This window comes from Mastigoproctus giganteus, chromosome 2 (assembly GCF_048544385.1).
Source record: "Mastigoproctus giganteus isolate SK-2022 chromosome 2, ASM4854438v1, whole genome shotgun sequence".
Lineage (NCBI taxonomy): Eukaryota > Metazoa > Arthropoda > Arachnida > Uropygi > Thelyphonidae > Mastigoproctus > Mastigoproctus giganteus.
Window position 1 is genome coordinate 19,810,258 of NC_143576.1, and position 12,757 is coordinate 19,823,014.

At 36.7% G+C, this 12,757-nt stretch overlaps 1 protein-coding gene across 4 annotated transcripts in view; it reads left to right on the forward strand.

The window, feature by feature from the left end:
- fmt (phosphatase 6 regulatory subunit 1-like protein fmt) overlaps positions 1-12,757 on the forward strand; it is a 477,658-nt gene that overhangs the window by 412,799 nt on the left and 52,102 nt on the right. For all 4 annotated transcript variants that reach the window (XM_090388378.1, XM_090388363.1, XM_090388382.1 and 1 more), the window contains one exon: positions 9,568-9,658. In XM_090388378.1, the coding sequence (XP_090244504.1) occupies positions 9,568-9,658 (91 nt within the window). The remainder of the gene's footprint in view (positions 1-9,567; positions 9,659-12,757) is intronic.

Consider the following 12,757-nt stretch of genomic DNA (forward strand, 5'->3'; position numbering starts at 1 on the left):
TCTCAAATTTTTTTAAGTGATATTTATTTGGCATTTATTTTGTGTTAATGTTCCCTTCTTTTAATGTTTTCTATTATCAAATGATCTAGTAGAGATCACTTCTACATGTTATTGAAATATATAACCTTGTCACAATATTCATAATAATAATAAACCATGCATTTATTATATATATATATATATTTTTTTTTTTTTTTTTTTTCAGAAAACCTTTGAAACTTTTAGTATAAATCTGACACAGAAAAATGATTCACTGTTTATTATTGCCACCCATTATTACTTAAAAACACCATAAATAAAATATTATGAAAAATACAGAATAACTTATGATTTTGGGAATTCTAATTTCTCATTCCTGACTCCCAAAGATTAATATCTGTCGGGAATTTGGAGATACTACCTTAATTACTGTCATTAATCACCCCTATTTATAACTTTCTGCCACTGCACCGTCCATTCATCCATTCCAATAATTGTACCTAATGTTACACTGCACTCATTTGTACACCAGTCTTTTGTGTAAAACAATAGTGCCTTACTGAAATCTAAGTATGTGATGTCAATTTTTTTTTTTTTTTTTTTTTTTCATTCAGTTCCTTTGTTACTGTGGCATATTAGCTGATTAGATTGTTCAGACAAGTTAACAAATCTCTTTAACAAATCTGCTCTGGAATTTCTGTATAACTCCATTCCTGTCAAGATAATCATGTACTATTTCTTTAGCTGCTGACTCCATTATTTTCCCTGGAACAGAATCCTAGCTTACTGGTCTGTAATTACTCACTTTCCCCTTTGATCCCTCCCATTGTGAGTAGGAGAAACAGTTACTCATCTACAGTCTGTAGAGACCTGTCCTGAATCCAAGGATACTCATAATTATGTCCAAAGGTTTGCCCACCTCTTTTTTTCTGCCCTTTTTAATATAATCAGATTCCATCGGCACCAGGTGCCTTGTTTAGTTTTAGCTTCAATAATTTCTCTTTAATTCGCTTCTCAGTTATCAAAAAATCATTTAGCTCCCAGTTATAATTTGGTGTACTTCAGGTATTCCCATTCCTGAAATCATCTTTGTGAGTGAATGCCAATTCAAAATACAGCAGTACCTCGCTTAGGACTGCTTCAAGCAATCATGGGTTTCACTATAACATGTTTTTCAATTAAGTTTAAGTCGAAAATTTACTGTACATATTAAAACTCATTCAATAGCCTAGACACGTACTCTACATAATTGCTGCATTGTCGTAGCCTAGGTACGTGTACATATATGCTACGGTGCCAACTCTGTTGTCTCACATGCACATGTGCCAATATCTCCCCTCAGGCAGTCAGCAGTAACGTGCAACAGTGTTCAGTATTCTTAATTCCATCCTGACGAGACAACATGATAGCTTTTAAAACTTTTCATAAGTTCATTTCGTAATTTATTTTTTACCCCTTTAAATATGATTGAAAATATACTTGCATCTTGGCTAGAAATCATTGCCAACAACATGCATTCTGTTTGGCAGCATGTTTTGCCCCATTTGGCAAATAATTTCACTAGTTTTGAATTGAAATTCAGACAATTGCCAAAGATATTATGAAGATCAGAAAACATTTTGGACACTGCCAGTGTACTTACTGCATTGACCCACATGTAAATGACTTAGATGCTGCAATTTTCCTTGAAATTGACAAACAAATTGCATATGAAGAAGAAGGAAACAATTCTGAAGTGGCACCAAAAGAATTTTTAACAGAAGAATTAGAGAAAGTTTTTTGGGGGGTCGACATGGCCTGCAAGGCGATTATGAATGGAGATCCGGATGTTGAACTAGCATCAAGATATGGCAAATTTTACAAGATGGGATTCGATGCTCCAAAGACTTGTACTCCGAGAAAAGAAGAGACAACTTCACAAGACTTTTTTTATTGAAATATCCAAATAAACAATAAAGCTTTTTTCTGATCTCTCATGATGTTTCCTTTTCATTAATAAAATTTTTGTAATATATTTTAATTCAAATCCTTTTAATTGGCTATCAAGTGCAAATTATTTATAGATTTATTATAATTTGTTTATAGACTGTTTCTCTCGTAGCCATTCAATTAAAACCCATTATAATTATACATCAATCAGCACAGTTTTACATAACACGGAACAATTATCGATGCTATGCGGAATATTGCTGTATTTATTTAGTTTCTCAGCAATCCGAAGTGGATTATCAATAGTTATGCCAGTCTTTTCTAGTGGGCCAGTGTCTTTCATACCTTTCAATCTAGTATTAATGTAAGCAAAGAATTCTTTGCTACTTTTCTTTCCCAAAGCCTTCTCATAATCTGCATTAGCTTGACTAACCCACTTAGTGACTTGATTGCAGACTAGTTACATTTACTCTTAGGTTTCTCTGTCTCCTGCTAATTTATAATCATCCCATGACTATTTCTTCTTGCTCTTCTGCTAGTCTCATCAGTTGGTTCTGCTTAAGGGAATTTAAAAATTGTCTACAATCATTATAGTCACCACTTTTATGAAAGAAAAGTCTTCTGTTTACCCTTGTCATTAGTGATATCTTTAAGTAGCTCCATCAATATATTTATGATTACTGCTATCTAATGGGTCATTTACCTTGATGCTCTTCATGAATGAAAATGAAGAGTCACTGCTGATGATCAAATCAGCAGTATTGCTTTCTCTTGTTGCCTCTCTAACATGACAGTGTAGAAAAATAATCTAATATTGTTACTAAAAACAGTACTGTTACATAGAAATCATTACCTTTATTAGCAAAGAGGACTTTGGCATTAGTAAAGGCACATGATGCAAGAAAGCAAGCTTATATAGCAGGGGTGGCCAACGAGTCAATTGCGCTCTACCAGTCAATCGTGGATTTAATTTCGGTCGATCACAACAAATTTTAAATATACAGTCATCGCTCGATTTGTGCACCTTGTGTAATGAAATTTTTGAGATGGTAGATCAAGGCGCATTTTGAAGGAAAAAAGTAGATCGCATCACAAATTAAGTTGGTCACTTTGGTTGATGTTGGTCACATCAACCAAAAAAAAAAAAAAAAAATCTAATTTCACCCATCCACTTGCGTCAAATGTTTGTCTAGTTCTGCCTTGAATCTATTTAAGCTATCAACTTCTACGACAGATGGAAGTTTGTTCCAGCAATCAACCACACGCTGGTTAAAGGCAAACTTTCGCACATCTATCCTACAACAATTTGAATTTATGCCCTCTCAGGCAAATATTCTGAGCAAGAGGAAGAATCCCATCAGCATTGAGCATGCTCAAACCATTCAAGGCTTTATACACCTCAGTCAGATCACCTCGCAGGTGCCTAGTCTCCAGACACTGTAATTTGCAACCCTTTGTTCCATTCACTAATCTTGTTGCCCTTCTCTGCACTCGCTCCAGCAGCTCTACATCTTTCCTAAAATGAGGCCTCCAGACATGTATACAGTACTCAAGGTGTGGCCTGACCATTGCCTTATACAAGGGGATAAGCTAGAAAAATTCCTGTATATCATTGACAAGACACCATGAGCAACTCTTGCAGACCTGCTGCACTGCTCAGAAAACTTCATATCTTCCTGCACAATTACCCCCAAGTCCTTTTCATTCTCTGTCAGTGTAGTATCACACAGTTGATACGTTACTCTGGGGTTACTCCTTCCCATATGCCGTACTTTACATTTGTCAATGTTAAACTTCAGTTGCCACCTCTCAGCCAGTCTGCTCAACTTTTCTATATCCTGTGTTGCAGCAGTGTACTGTTATTAGTGTCATTAACAACCTTGCTAACCTTTGTATCGTCTGCAAACGTGGATATTAAGCCTGATATACCATCATCAATATCATTAACGAATACAGAAAACAACAATGGACCCAACAGTGAACCCTGGGGACTCCACTAATAACATTAGTCCATGAAGAGCAGTGTCCATTTATTACCACACTCTGTCTTCTCCCACTCAACCATCCCTTATCCATAGCAGCAATTTGCCTCCAATGTCACACTCCTGCACATGCAAGACTGCAGCAGTCTTCCATGTGCAGCAGTATCAATAGCCTTTCTAAGATCCAAATATATGATATCAAAGTTATTCCCTGCATTCAGTTCCTTTGTGACCACATCATAGTAGCCAATCAAGTTGGTCAGACAAAACTTCCCCTTCACGAAACTATGCTGTGTCCGAGCTGTAACTGAAATCTTGTCTAGATGATCCTGCAGTGCTTCTTTCACCAGTGCCTCCATTAATTTCCCTGGAACAGAAGTTAACTAACAGGTCTGTAATTACTTGTGTTGCCCTTTGATCCTCTTTTGTGAATTGGAGTCACAATTGCACATCTCAAGTCCATAGGTACCTCCCCTGAGTCCAAGGAAGCTCTCATAATTATGGCTAAGGGTTTGCTTACTTCCTTTGCTGCTTCATTAATATAACTGGAAAGATCCCATACACCCCAGGTGCCTTTCTTACGTTTATCTTCAACGATTTCTCCTCCATTTTGCTCTCAGTTATTGCAAAATCATCTAGCTCATTGCCACAGTTTAATTCACCTCTGGCATTCTCCTCCCTGAATAACTCCTCATGTGTGAATGTAGATGCAAAATACTCATTTAGTTTGTTAGTTACCAGAGCAGAATCATCAACAGTTGAACTATCGATATCCAGTGGACCAATCTGATTCATTCCCTTCCTTCTAGAGTTTACATAAGTAAAGAACTCTTTGCTGTTTTTCTTTGCATCCTTTGCCAAAGATTTCTCGTAATCTTCTTTTGCCTGCCTAACCTCCTTTGTGATTTGGTTACAGACTAGCTTAGATCTATCATAGGCTTCTGTGTCATCCATAAATTTATATCTCATGCATTTTTCTTCTCTGACACATGTCTCATTAGTTCACCTGACATCCATTTAGGCCTAAACCTTGAACAATATTTTTTAGTTGGTATGAAAAGCCTAGTAGCTATCAGCTTAATTCTTTTGAATGCTTCCCATTTTGAATTTGCTGTTAGTAACATCATCAGTGTATAGAATTTAAAGTACAGTGGATTCCGGTTATTTGGACCACCGGTTAATCGGGGCAGTCGTTTAATTGGTGCAAATCTTAAAAAACAGAAACCAATCGAGAAAATAGCCAGGGTTTACTTCGCTTAATTGGGACAGCATGCCATTTAATCAGGGCAGGAGACTGCAGCACTGGAGATTACCCTATGATTGTTTCCGACGGTAACCATGTGGTTTGGTCGAAATTCTGGAGGTCACAACCATAAAACAATGAAAACAATTAGCAGTCACCTGTTTATTGGGCTTTTCTGTTATTGAAATTTATCATAAACGGACAGCAAACTCGATCTTACTGAATTTGCGATAATACCAACAGCTGGAATTCTGGGTTATTATGGTGAAATGTGTTTACACTTCCATGAACTCTTCAATCATTTAAAAAAATTAATTTTCAGATCTTCTCTTCATTCCTATTTTTAAAGCTTTGTAACTCGTTACTCCATTCTCACTTGCGTGTATCGTGTTACTTGCAATTTGTGTGTGCCGTGTTCATTGTTATAGATTGCTTATCTTTTTACTGTTTTAAATTTTAACCCCCACCCACAAATGTCAGTGAACAGAAATCTCAACTAGTTCATATGTACATATTACAGTATGTATTAATTATTCCGATTATCATGTATATTCTTCGATTTTCATATATCATTTAATTTTTTAATTGGTAAGGTAATAAAGGGTAAATTTGTGCTTAATATATCTTTCCTTTTATAGCTTGTGGATAATATTCCTCCTATTTTCTGTAATTAGCTGTTTAATAGAATTAAATTCACAAACGTGATTCACAATGACCGGCACTTACTACACATCGTATAGTGAACAGTACTTTACTGTGGTCAGTTCGTCGTAACATGATTTGATTGTACAGTGGACTAATTGTAAAGGGGGGAGGGGGGTACATTGTATTTTTAACTATTTACGTGAAACTTCGGATAATTTGGCCCGCTTAATCAGGCCAAAATGCACTAGTCCCGATGTGTCCCAAATAACCGTAATGGACTCTGTATAGAATAAATACTGTATTAGAATTAAAGTACTGTCTCTTATTACATCAGAATAAGCATACTACAAAGTAAATTTACAAAGTTATGATGAGAGCCTTGTCGATCAATTCGGCCCTGGAAAGATTGTGCAAGGCTCAAGGGGTAGAATTTTTTTCAGCCTGGACTGTACTTGTTAACAGGAGAGATTGCTTCTACAGGGATGGGATACACTTAAATAGAAAGGGTGCAGGAATATTTGCTGATGCTATCGAGGCAGTGTTAGGTGGGTCAGAAAACTGCTAGCTTGGGGGGAGACAAAGACCAATAGATTGACAGTAGCCACTGGCAGAGGTGAAAGAGATTCTTGCACTGCTTCTATTGTAATGAGCAGAAGCCTGAAAAACAAGATGCTTGATATTTCACAGACTGCTGCGAGCCATTGCGGTACAAGTAAACACATGGGTTGTGTTAGGGTAGCTAAGAATAGAAACAGGTGCAAGTATACTTGCGTGCACACCAATGCTAGGAGTTTAGTAAATAAATTTGATGAATTTGAGGTATTGCTCAAAACATCAAAGGCAGATATTGTTGGGATATCAGAGACGTGGTGTCACACAGATATAAGGGATGCAGAACTGGAATTTGGGAGTACAACGTCTACAGAAAGGATAGACAGGATAGAAAGGGGGGGGGGTTATGCTATTAGTTAAGAAACACATAAAAACCAAGGAAGTGAAGCCAGTCGACATCGCTGGACAGTGCAGTGTTGAGTCAGTTTGGTGTGACATGTGTGACATAAGCATTGGGAGATCAAAATTGAGAGTAGGAGTGTGCTATAGGCCTAATGACTCTGATGAGTATAATAAGAAACTGTACAGAGTGGGCCGGTAAATCAGAGAGTCTTATAATGGGAGATTTTAATTTCCCAGATATTGACTGGAATTTGGGGGCTGGTCACTCACACACTAGCAGGGCTTTTGTGGATTTATTGGATGATTGTTTTCTACATCAGCATGTTCGGGAGGCAACTAGAGGGAGTAATATTCTTGATTTGATTATCAGCAGTGATTCTTCATGCATTAAGAATCTGCAGATAAATGAACCACTAGGTGGCAGTGATCACAGTGTGCTGAAGTGGGATTTACTCAAAGAGGTAACTACCATTAGGGGTAAAGGGAACGGTTATTGCTTCCGTAAAGGCGACTACGATGGACTGAGACAGTATTTAAATTCTATACACTGGGACCAACTGATGATGTTACCAACAGCAAATTCAAAATGGGAAGCATTCAAAGAACTTATCTTGGAAGCTACTAGCTTTACATACCAACTAAGAAATATTGTTCAAGGTTTAGGCCAAAATGGATGTCAGATGAACTAATGAGGCATATGGCAGAAAAGAAAAGTGCATGGGATACTTACAAATTAACACATGACACAGAAGCCTATGATAGATACAAGTTGATATGCAACCAAGTTACAAAGGAGGTTAGGCAGGCGAAGGCAGATTACGATAAATCCTTGGCAAGGGATGCAAAGAATTCTTTACTTATGTAAACTCTAGAAGGAAGGGGATGAATCAGATTGGTCCACTTGATATTGATGGGTCAACTGTTGATGATCCTGCTCAGGTAGCTAACAAACTAAATGAATATTTTACATCGACATTCACACATGAGGAGTTAGTCAGCGAGGGGAATGCCAGAGGTGTATTCAACTCTAGCAGTAAGCTACAGAATCTTGAAATAACTGGGAGTAAAGTGGAGGAGAAATTGTTGAAGATAAACACAAGAAAGGCACCCGGGGTGGATGGGATCTATCCAGTTATATTAAAGGAGGCAGCAAAGGAAGTAAGCAAACCCTTAGCCATAATTATGAGAGCTTCCATGGACTCAGGGGAGGTACCCATAGACTGGAAATGTGCAAATATGACCCCAATTCACAAAGGAGGATCAAAGGCTGACACAAGTGATTATAGACCTGTGAGCTTAACTTCTGTTCCAGGAAAATTAATGGAGGCACTGGTTAAAGAAGCACTGCAGGATCATTTAGACAAGACTTCAGTAATAGCTCGGACACAGCATGGTTTTGTTAAGGGGAAGTCTTGCCTGACCAATTTGATTGGATACTATGATGCAGTCACAAAAGAACTGGATGCAGGGAATAGCTTTGATATTATATACTTGGATCTTAGAAAGGCTTTTGATACTGTTGCACATGGAAGACTGCTACACAAATTGGAGCAGTGTGACATTGGAGGCAAATTGCTGCTATGGATAAAGGGGTGGTTGAGGGCGAGAAGACACAGAGTGGTAATCAATGGACACTGCTCATCGTGGACTAATGTTATTAGTGGAGTCCTCAGGGCTCAGTGTTGGGTCCATTATTGTTTTCTGTATTTATAAATGATATTGATGATGGTATATCAAGCTTAATGTCCAAGTTTGCAGACGATACAAAGGTTGGCAGGGTTGTCAAGGACACTACTGACACTATGCTGCTGCAACAGGATCTGGAAAGGTTGAGCAGATGGGCTGAGAGGTGGCAAATGAAGTTTAACATTGACAAATGTAAAGTACTACACATGGGAAACAGCAACCCCAGAGCAACGTATCAACTCTGTGGTACTACACTGACAGTGGTAGAGAATGAAAGGGACTTGGGGGTGGTTGTGCAGGCAGATATGAAGGTTCTCTGAGCAGTGCAGACGGGCTGCAAGAGTAGCTCATGGAGTATTGTCAATGATATACAGGAATTTTTCCAGCAGGGATAAGGAGGTGATTATTCCCTTGTATAAGGCAATGGTCAGGCCACACCTAGAGTACTGTATACAGGTCTAGAGGCCTCATTTCAAGAAGGATGTAGAGCTGCTGGAACGAGTACAGAGAAGGGCAGCAAGATTAGTGAATGGAACAACGGGATGCTCTTACGAAGAAAGGCTTAAGTTTTGCAAATTACGGTGTCTGGAGACTAGGCACCAGCGAGGTGATCTGATAGAGGTGTATAAAGCCTTGAATGGTTTGAGCATGCTCAATGCTGATGGGATTCTTCCTCTAGCTCAGAATAATCACCTGAGAGGGCATAAATTCAAATTGAGGAAAGACAGATGTAGGATAGACGTCGGGTGGTTGGTAGGTGGAACAGACTTCCATCCCTTGTCGTGGAGGTTGATAGCCTAAATAAGTTTAAGGCTCAGCTGGACAGGTATTTTGAACGAACAGAGGGGTGAAGTGGAAGTGGGTTTTTTTTTTTTTGGCTGATGCTGCATAAGCTTGATTTCTTGCATCAAATGCCTCTGCTAATGCTAAACATTGTAATAAGTGACAAAATGGTAGAAATGAAACCTTTATTAAAAATATATATTGATATAATAAAATACAACTAAAATCTTATATAAGTGACAAGGAATATATAGATAAAAATAAAAGCAATAAAAACAAAATGTATACATGAAGAGTTCTGTTTTATGAGTGCTATTTTTCTTATCCAAATATATATGTAACTCATAATACATTTAAAATTTCTAGGTAGCAGCATTAATGCAAGTTCATCTACCGTGCATCCTGATAGTCCAAAACTTGAAAAACTAGTGACAGCTGAACAGACTCAGCCTCCTGAGTGAGTAAAGTTAGATTTAATATTTAAAGATGCACAAATATATAGTTTTCTGCTGATAATTTTGATATTGTTGGTTTCTTAATTGGCAATAACTTCATTCCTATAACACTGAATTCAACACTCCAGTGTTGAATTCAGTGTTGTGGATGTAGGATTGGCAGTAACCAACCCTTAGTATGTATCCACTTTCAGATTTTTGTTATTAGCTGTTGTAGTCATGTTAAACCATTTTCAATTTGTTCTGTGATAAAAGGTAGAAACTCTTTAGCCATCATTATACCTGCTCTCAAGGGAGTACCCTCAATGAAGACTTTTTAACAAGTCAGCACTTGTCCACATTGTCACTGCAGCATATAGGTACTGTAATGGTAATGTTCCACTACGTAGAACTGCATTCAAATTCTCCAAGCTGAACAGTTTTGGATTCCTTTCTTTAGTGTAATGAAATATAAAGCAAACACCATGATCCCTACAACATAACTTGAACAGCCACATCTTTGAAATTTAGAAAATCCCAAACAAATGATCTGCCTGTAATATACAAATTCAAGTGAATAAAATGATCACCCTTGACTCAGTTAGTTGGCAAGTACAAAAAGTATGTGCTGCTTTAGATTCGTGTGCTGTTTCAACAAACAATGATTGAGATTAGCAGTAATCCAGTACCATAGTCCTATCTGAATTTATTCACAGTATTCTACTGGACATAATAGATTTTTCTTATTTAGCTCCTCTAGGAGTGAGGAATGTATGGTTCTTAGAAATATCCATTAGGATACAGCAGATACTGTTTCTTAGTAATCTTAATAACCATGCCATCAGAAAGAAACAGCTGTGGTAATCTACTGATTTATGTACTTTCAATCTTATGGACAAGAATTTTATACTTCAAGTTTTATTTATGAACCCAAGTAAATTGTTCTTGATTTATGAACTACTTCTGAAGAATGTATGACATTTGAAAATCTAGGGATTGCTATACAATTTATGCCAGTTGGCAATGATTATAGGCCATGAGAGTCTATATGCAATAAGACAAGTGTGCCTGCACAAATAAGCCAAACAAATTGTCAAATAGATTACCACTTTTTTCCATGGAAATATTTAAATTTATAGGTCGCTTTGAATATCCTGTAAACATAGTTGTAGTACTCTATAATTTTTGCAGCTTAAAGTTTAAATTGTTATTTTGAAAACTACCAAAAAGGTATTGACATAACCTAAGCCATCTTTGTAAACTTCATCTGATAACGACCAGATGAAGTTAAAAAATATATAGAGAATAACACACATAATTGTGGTGTGTAAGGTGTTTGAGGTGTATAAGGCCTTGAATGGGTTGAGCAAGCTGAATGCTGATAGGATTCTTCCTCTTGCTCAGATTAAAAACCTGAGGGGGCACAGATTCAAATTGAGGAAAGACAGTTGTAGAATAGATGTGTGGAAATTTGCTTTTAGCCAGCAGGAAGTTGATTGGTGGAACAGACTTCCATCTTTTGTTGTGGAAGTTGATAGCCTAAATAAATTTAAGGCTGAGCTGGACAGGCATTTGGGAACGAATGGAGGGGCGAAATGGGAGGGGTTTTTTTTTTGTTTTTTTTTTTGACTGATGCTGCATAAGTTTGCTTTCTTGCATCATATGCCTCTACTAATGCTAATTCCAAAATGTGCAAATTTGATTTTGCAAACATTATTTGCTAATTTCAGCTCCTACATAATACATAATCTTTTGAAAGTAAAATAAATGAGAATGAATACTTTCCGATATTCATATATTTAGTTTATACTAAATATATATATATAACACAGTGTGCAAATACAACCTTGTTAATTCCATATAATGAAGATAAATTTGACAATTCTAATCAAACATACATTTTTTCCTGCTATACCCACACTGGATATTTTCTGTATCTTCACTCTCAACCATTCACATAAGTAATAATGGTCACCAGTTGATGCAAGAACCCTGTAGCCAACTTACAAGGGCCATGGAAAAAGGTGACATTCACTTGGCACTGTTACTAACTCAATGAACTTCAAAACTTAGCATGGACTTTGTTGCAAATTGTCAAGAGCAGTTTATGCTCTTGTTAAACGTCAGATAATATCCCAAAATATGGATAGTCTTCCTTTATCATATAAGAGTCCATTATGCATAATAAACAATACAACTGTTGTTTTAATATACAGCTTGTATATGTTGCACTGCATGTCACCGGCCATGTGTATTATGGTGTCAAAAATGAAGCCCAGCAATCTTTGTTATTCATGCAAGAATTGCAAAAGTATTTTTTCTTTGAAAAGCATTCATTTTTTTATTCTCTCATACATGCTGTGACTTAATGAAGATGCATCTACATTAGGAAATCATACACTTTGTATCACGAATGAACAGTGTTGCTTTTCAGTGATGTGAATAAAGTGGATTTCTTGTGCACTTAGAAATATTTAAGTTCTCTTTGATTTCACATGCAATTTTTAGTGAAGTGAATAGAAGTGTAAAATTTAATAGTGACATACAAATTTGTACAACAAGGGCCCTTCCACGAGTCGATCGCTGCCTGTGACATCTTTTTCCAGTTAGCAGTTGACATATCTATGCATTTGATGCAGTACACAAGACCGCATTGCATTGAAGGAAGTCTTTGCATTTCTTTTTGCACAATTGGCATATAATATGCACTTGCGGAGCCATTGTAATTAACAATAAGTACACAGAATTTCTTTTGAGATTAAACAATAAAAAATATACAATATACAAAATATGAATATACAAAGTATGAGATATACAACACAGAATTATTGCTATCTGAAATAATTTTGTACTAAACGTATCGGTGAACTTTAGTTAAAATTCTTCAGAATTCAATTACAATTCATTCAAAGAGCAAATTTTAAAGATATACTTAGTAGATTTCCAATTTAAGCAACAGGCATTCCTAACAACATTCCTACATTTAAACAACAGTTCTGGATTTCACACCAGTGCAGATTAAAAATTTGAAAGGCTCAGTTATCTTCGTAAGAACAATGACAGGTGACCTTGCATGCTATTATTGGACAAAAACAGTAAAGTGACTGACCTTGGTTACACTG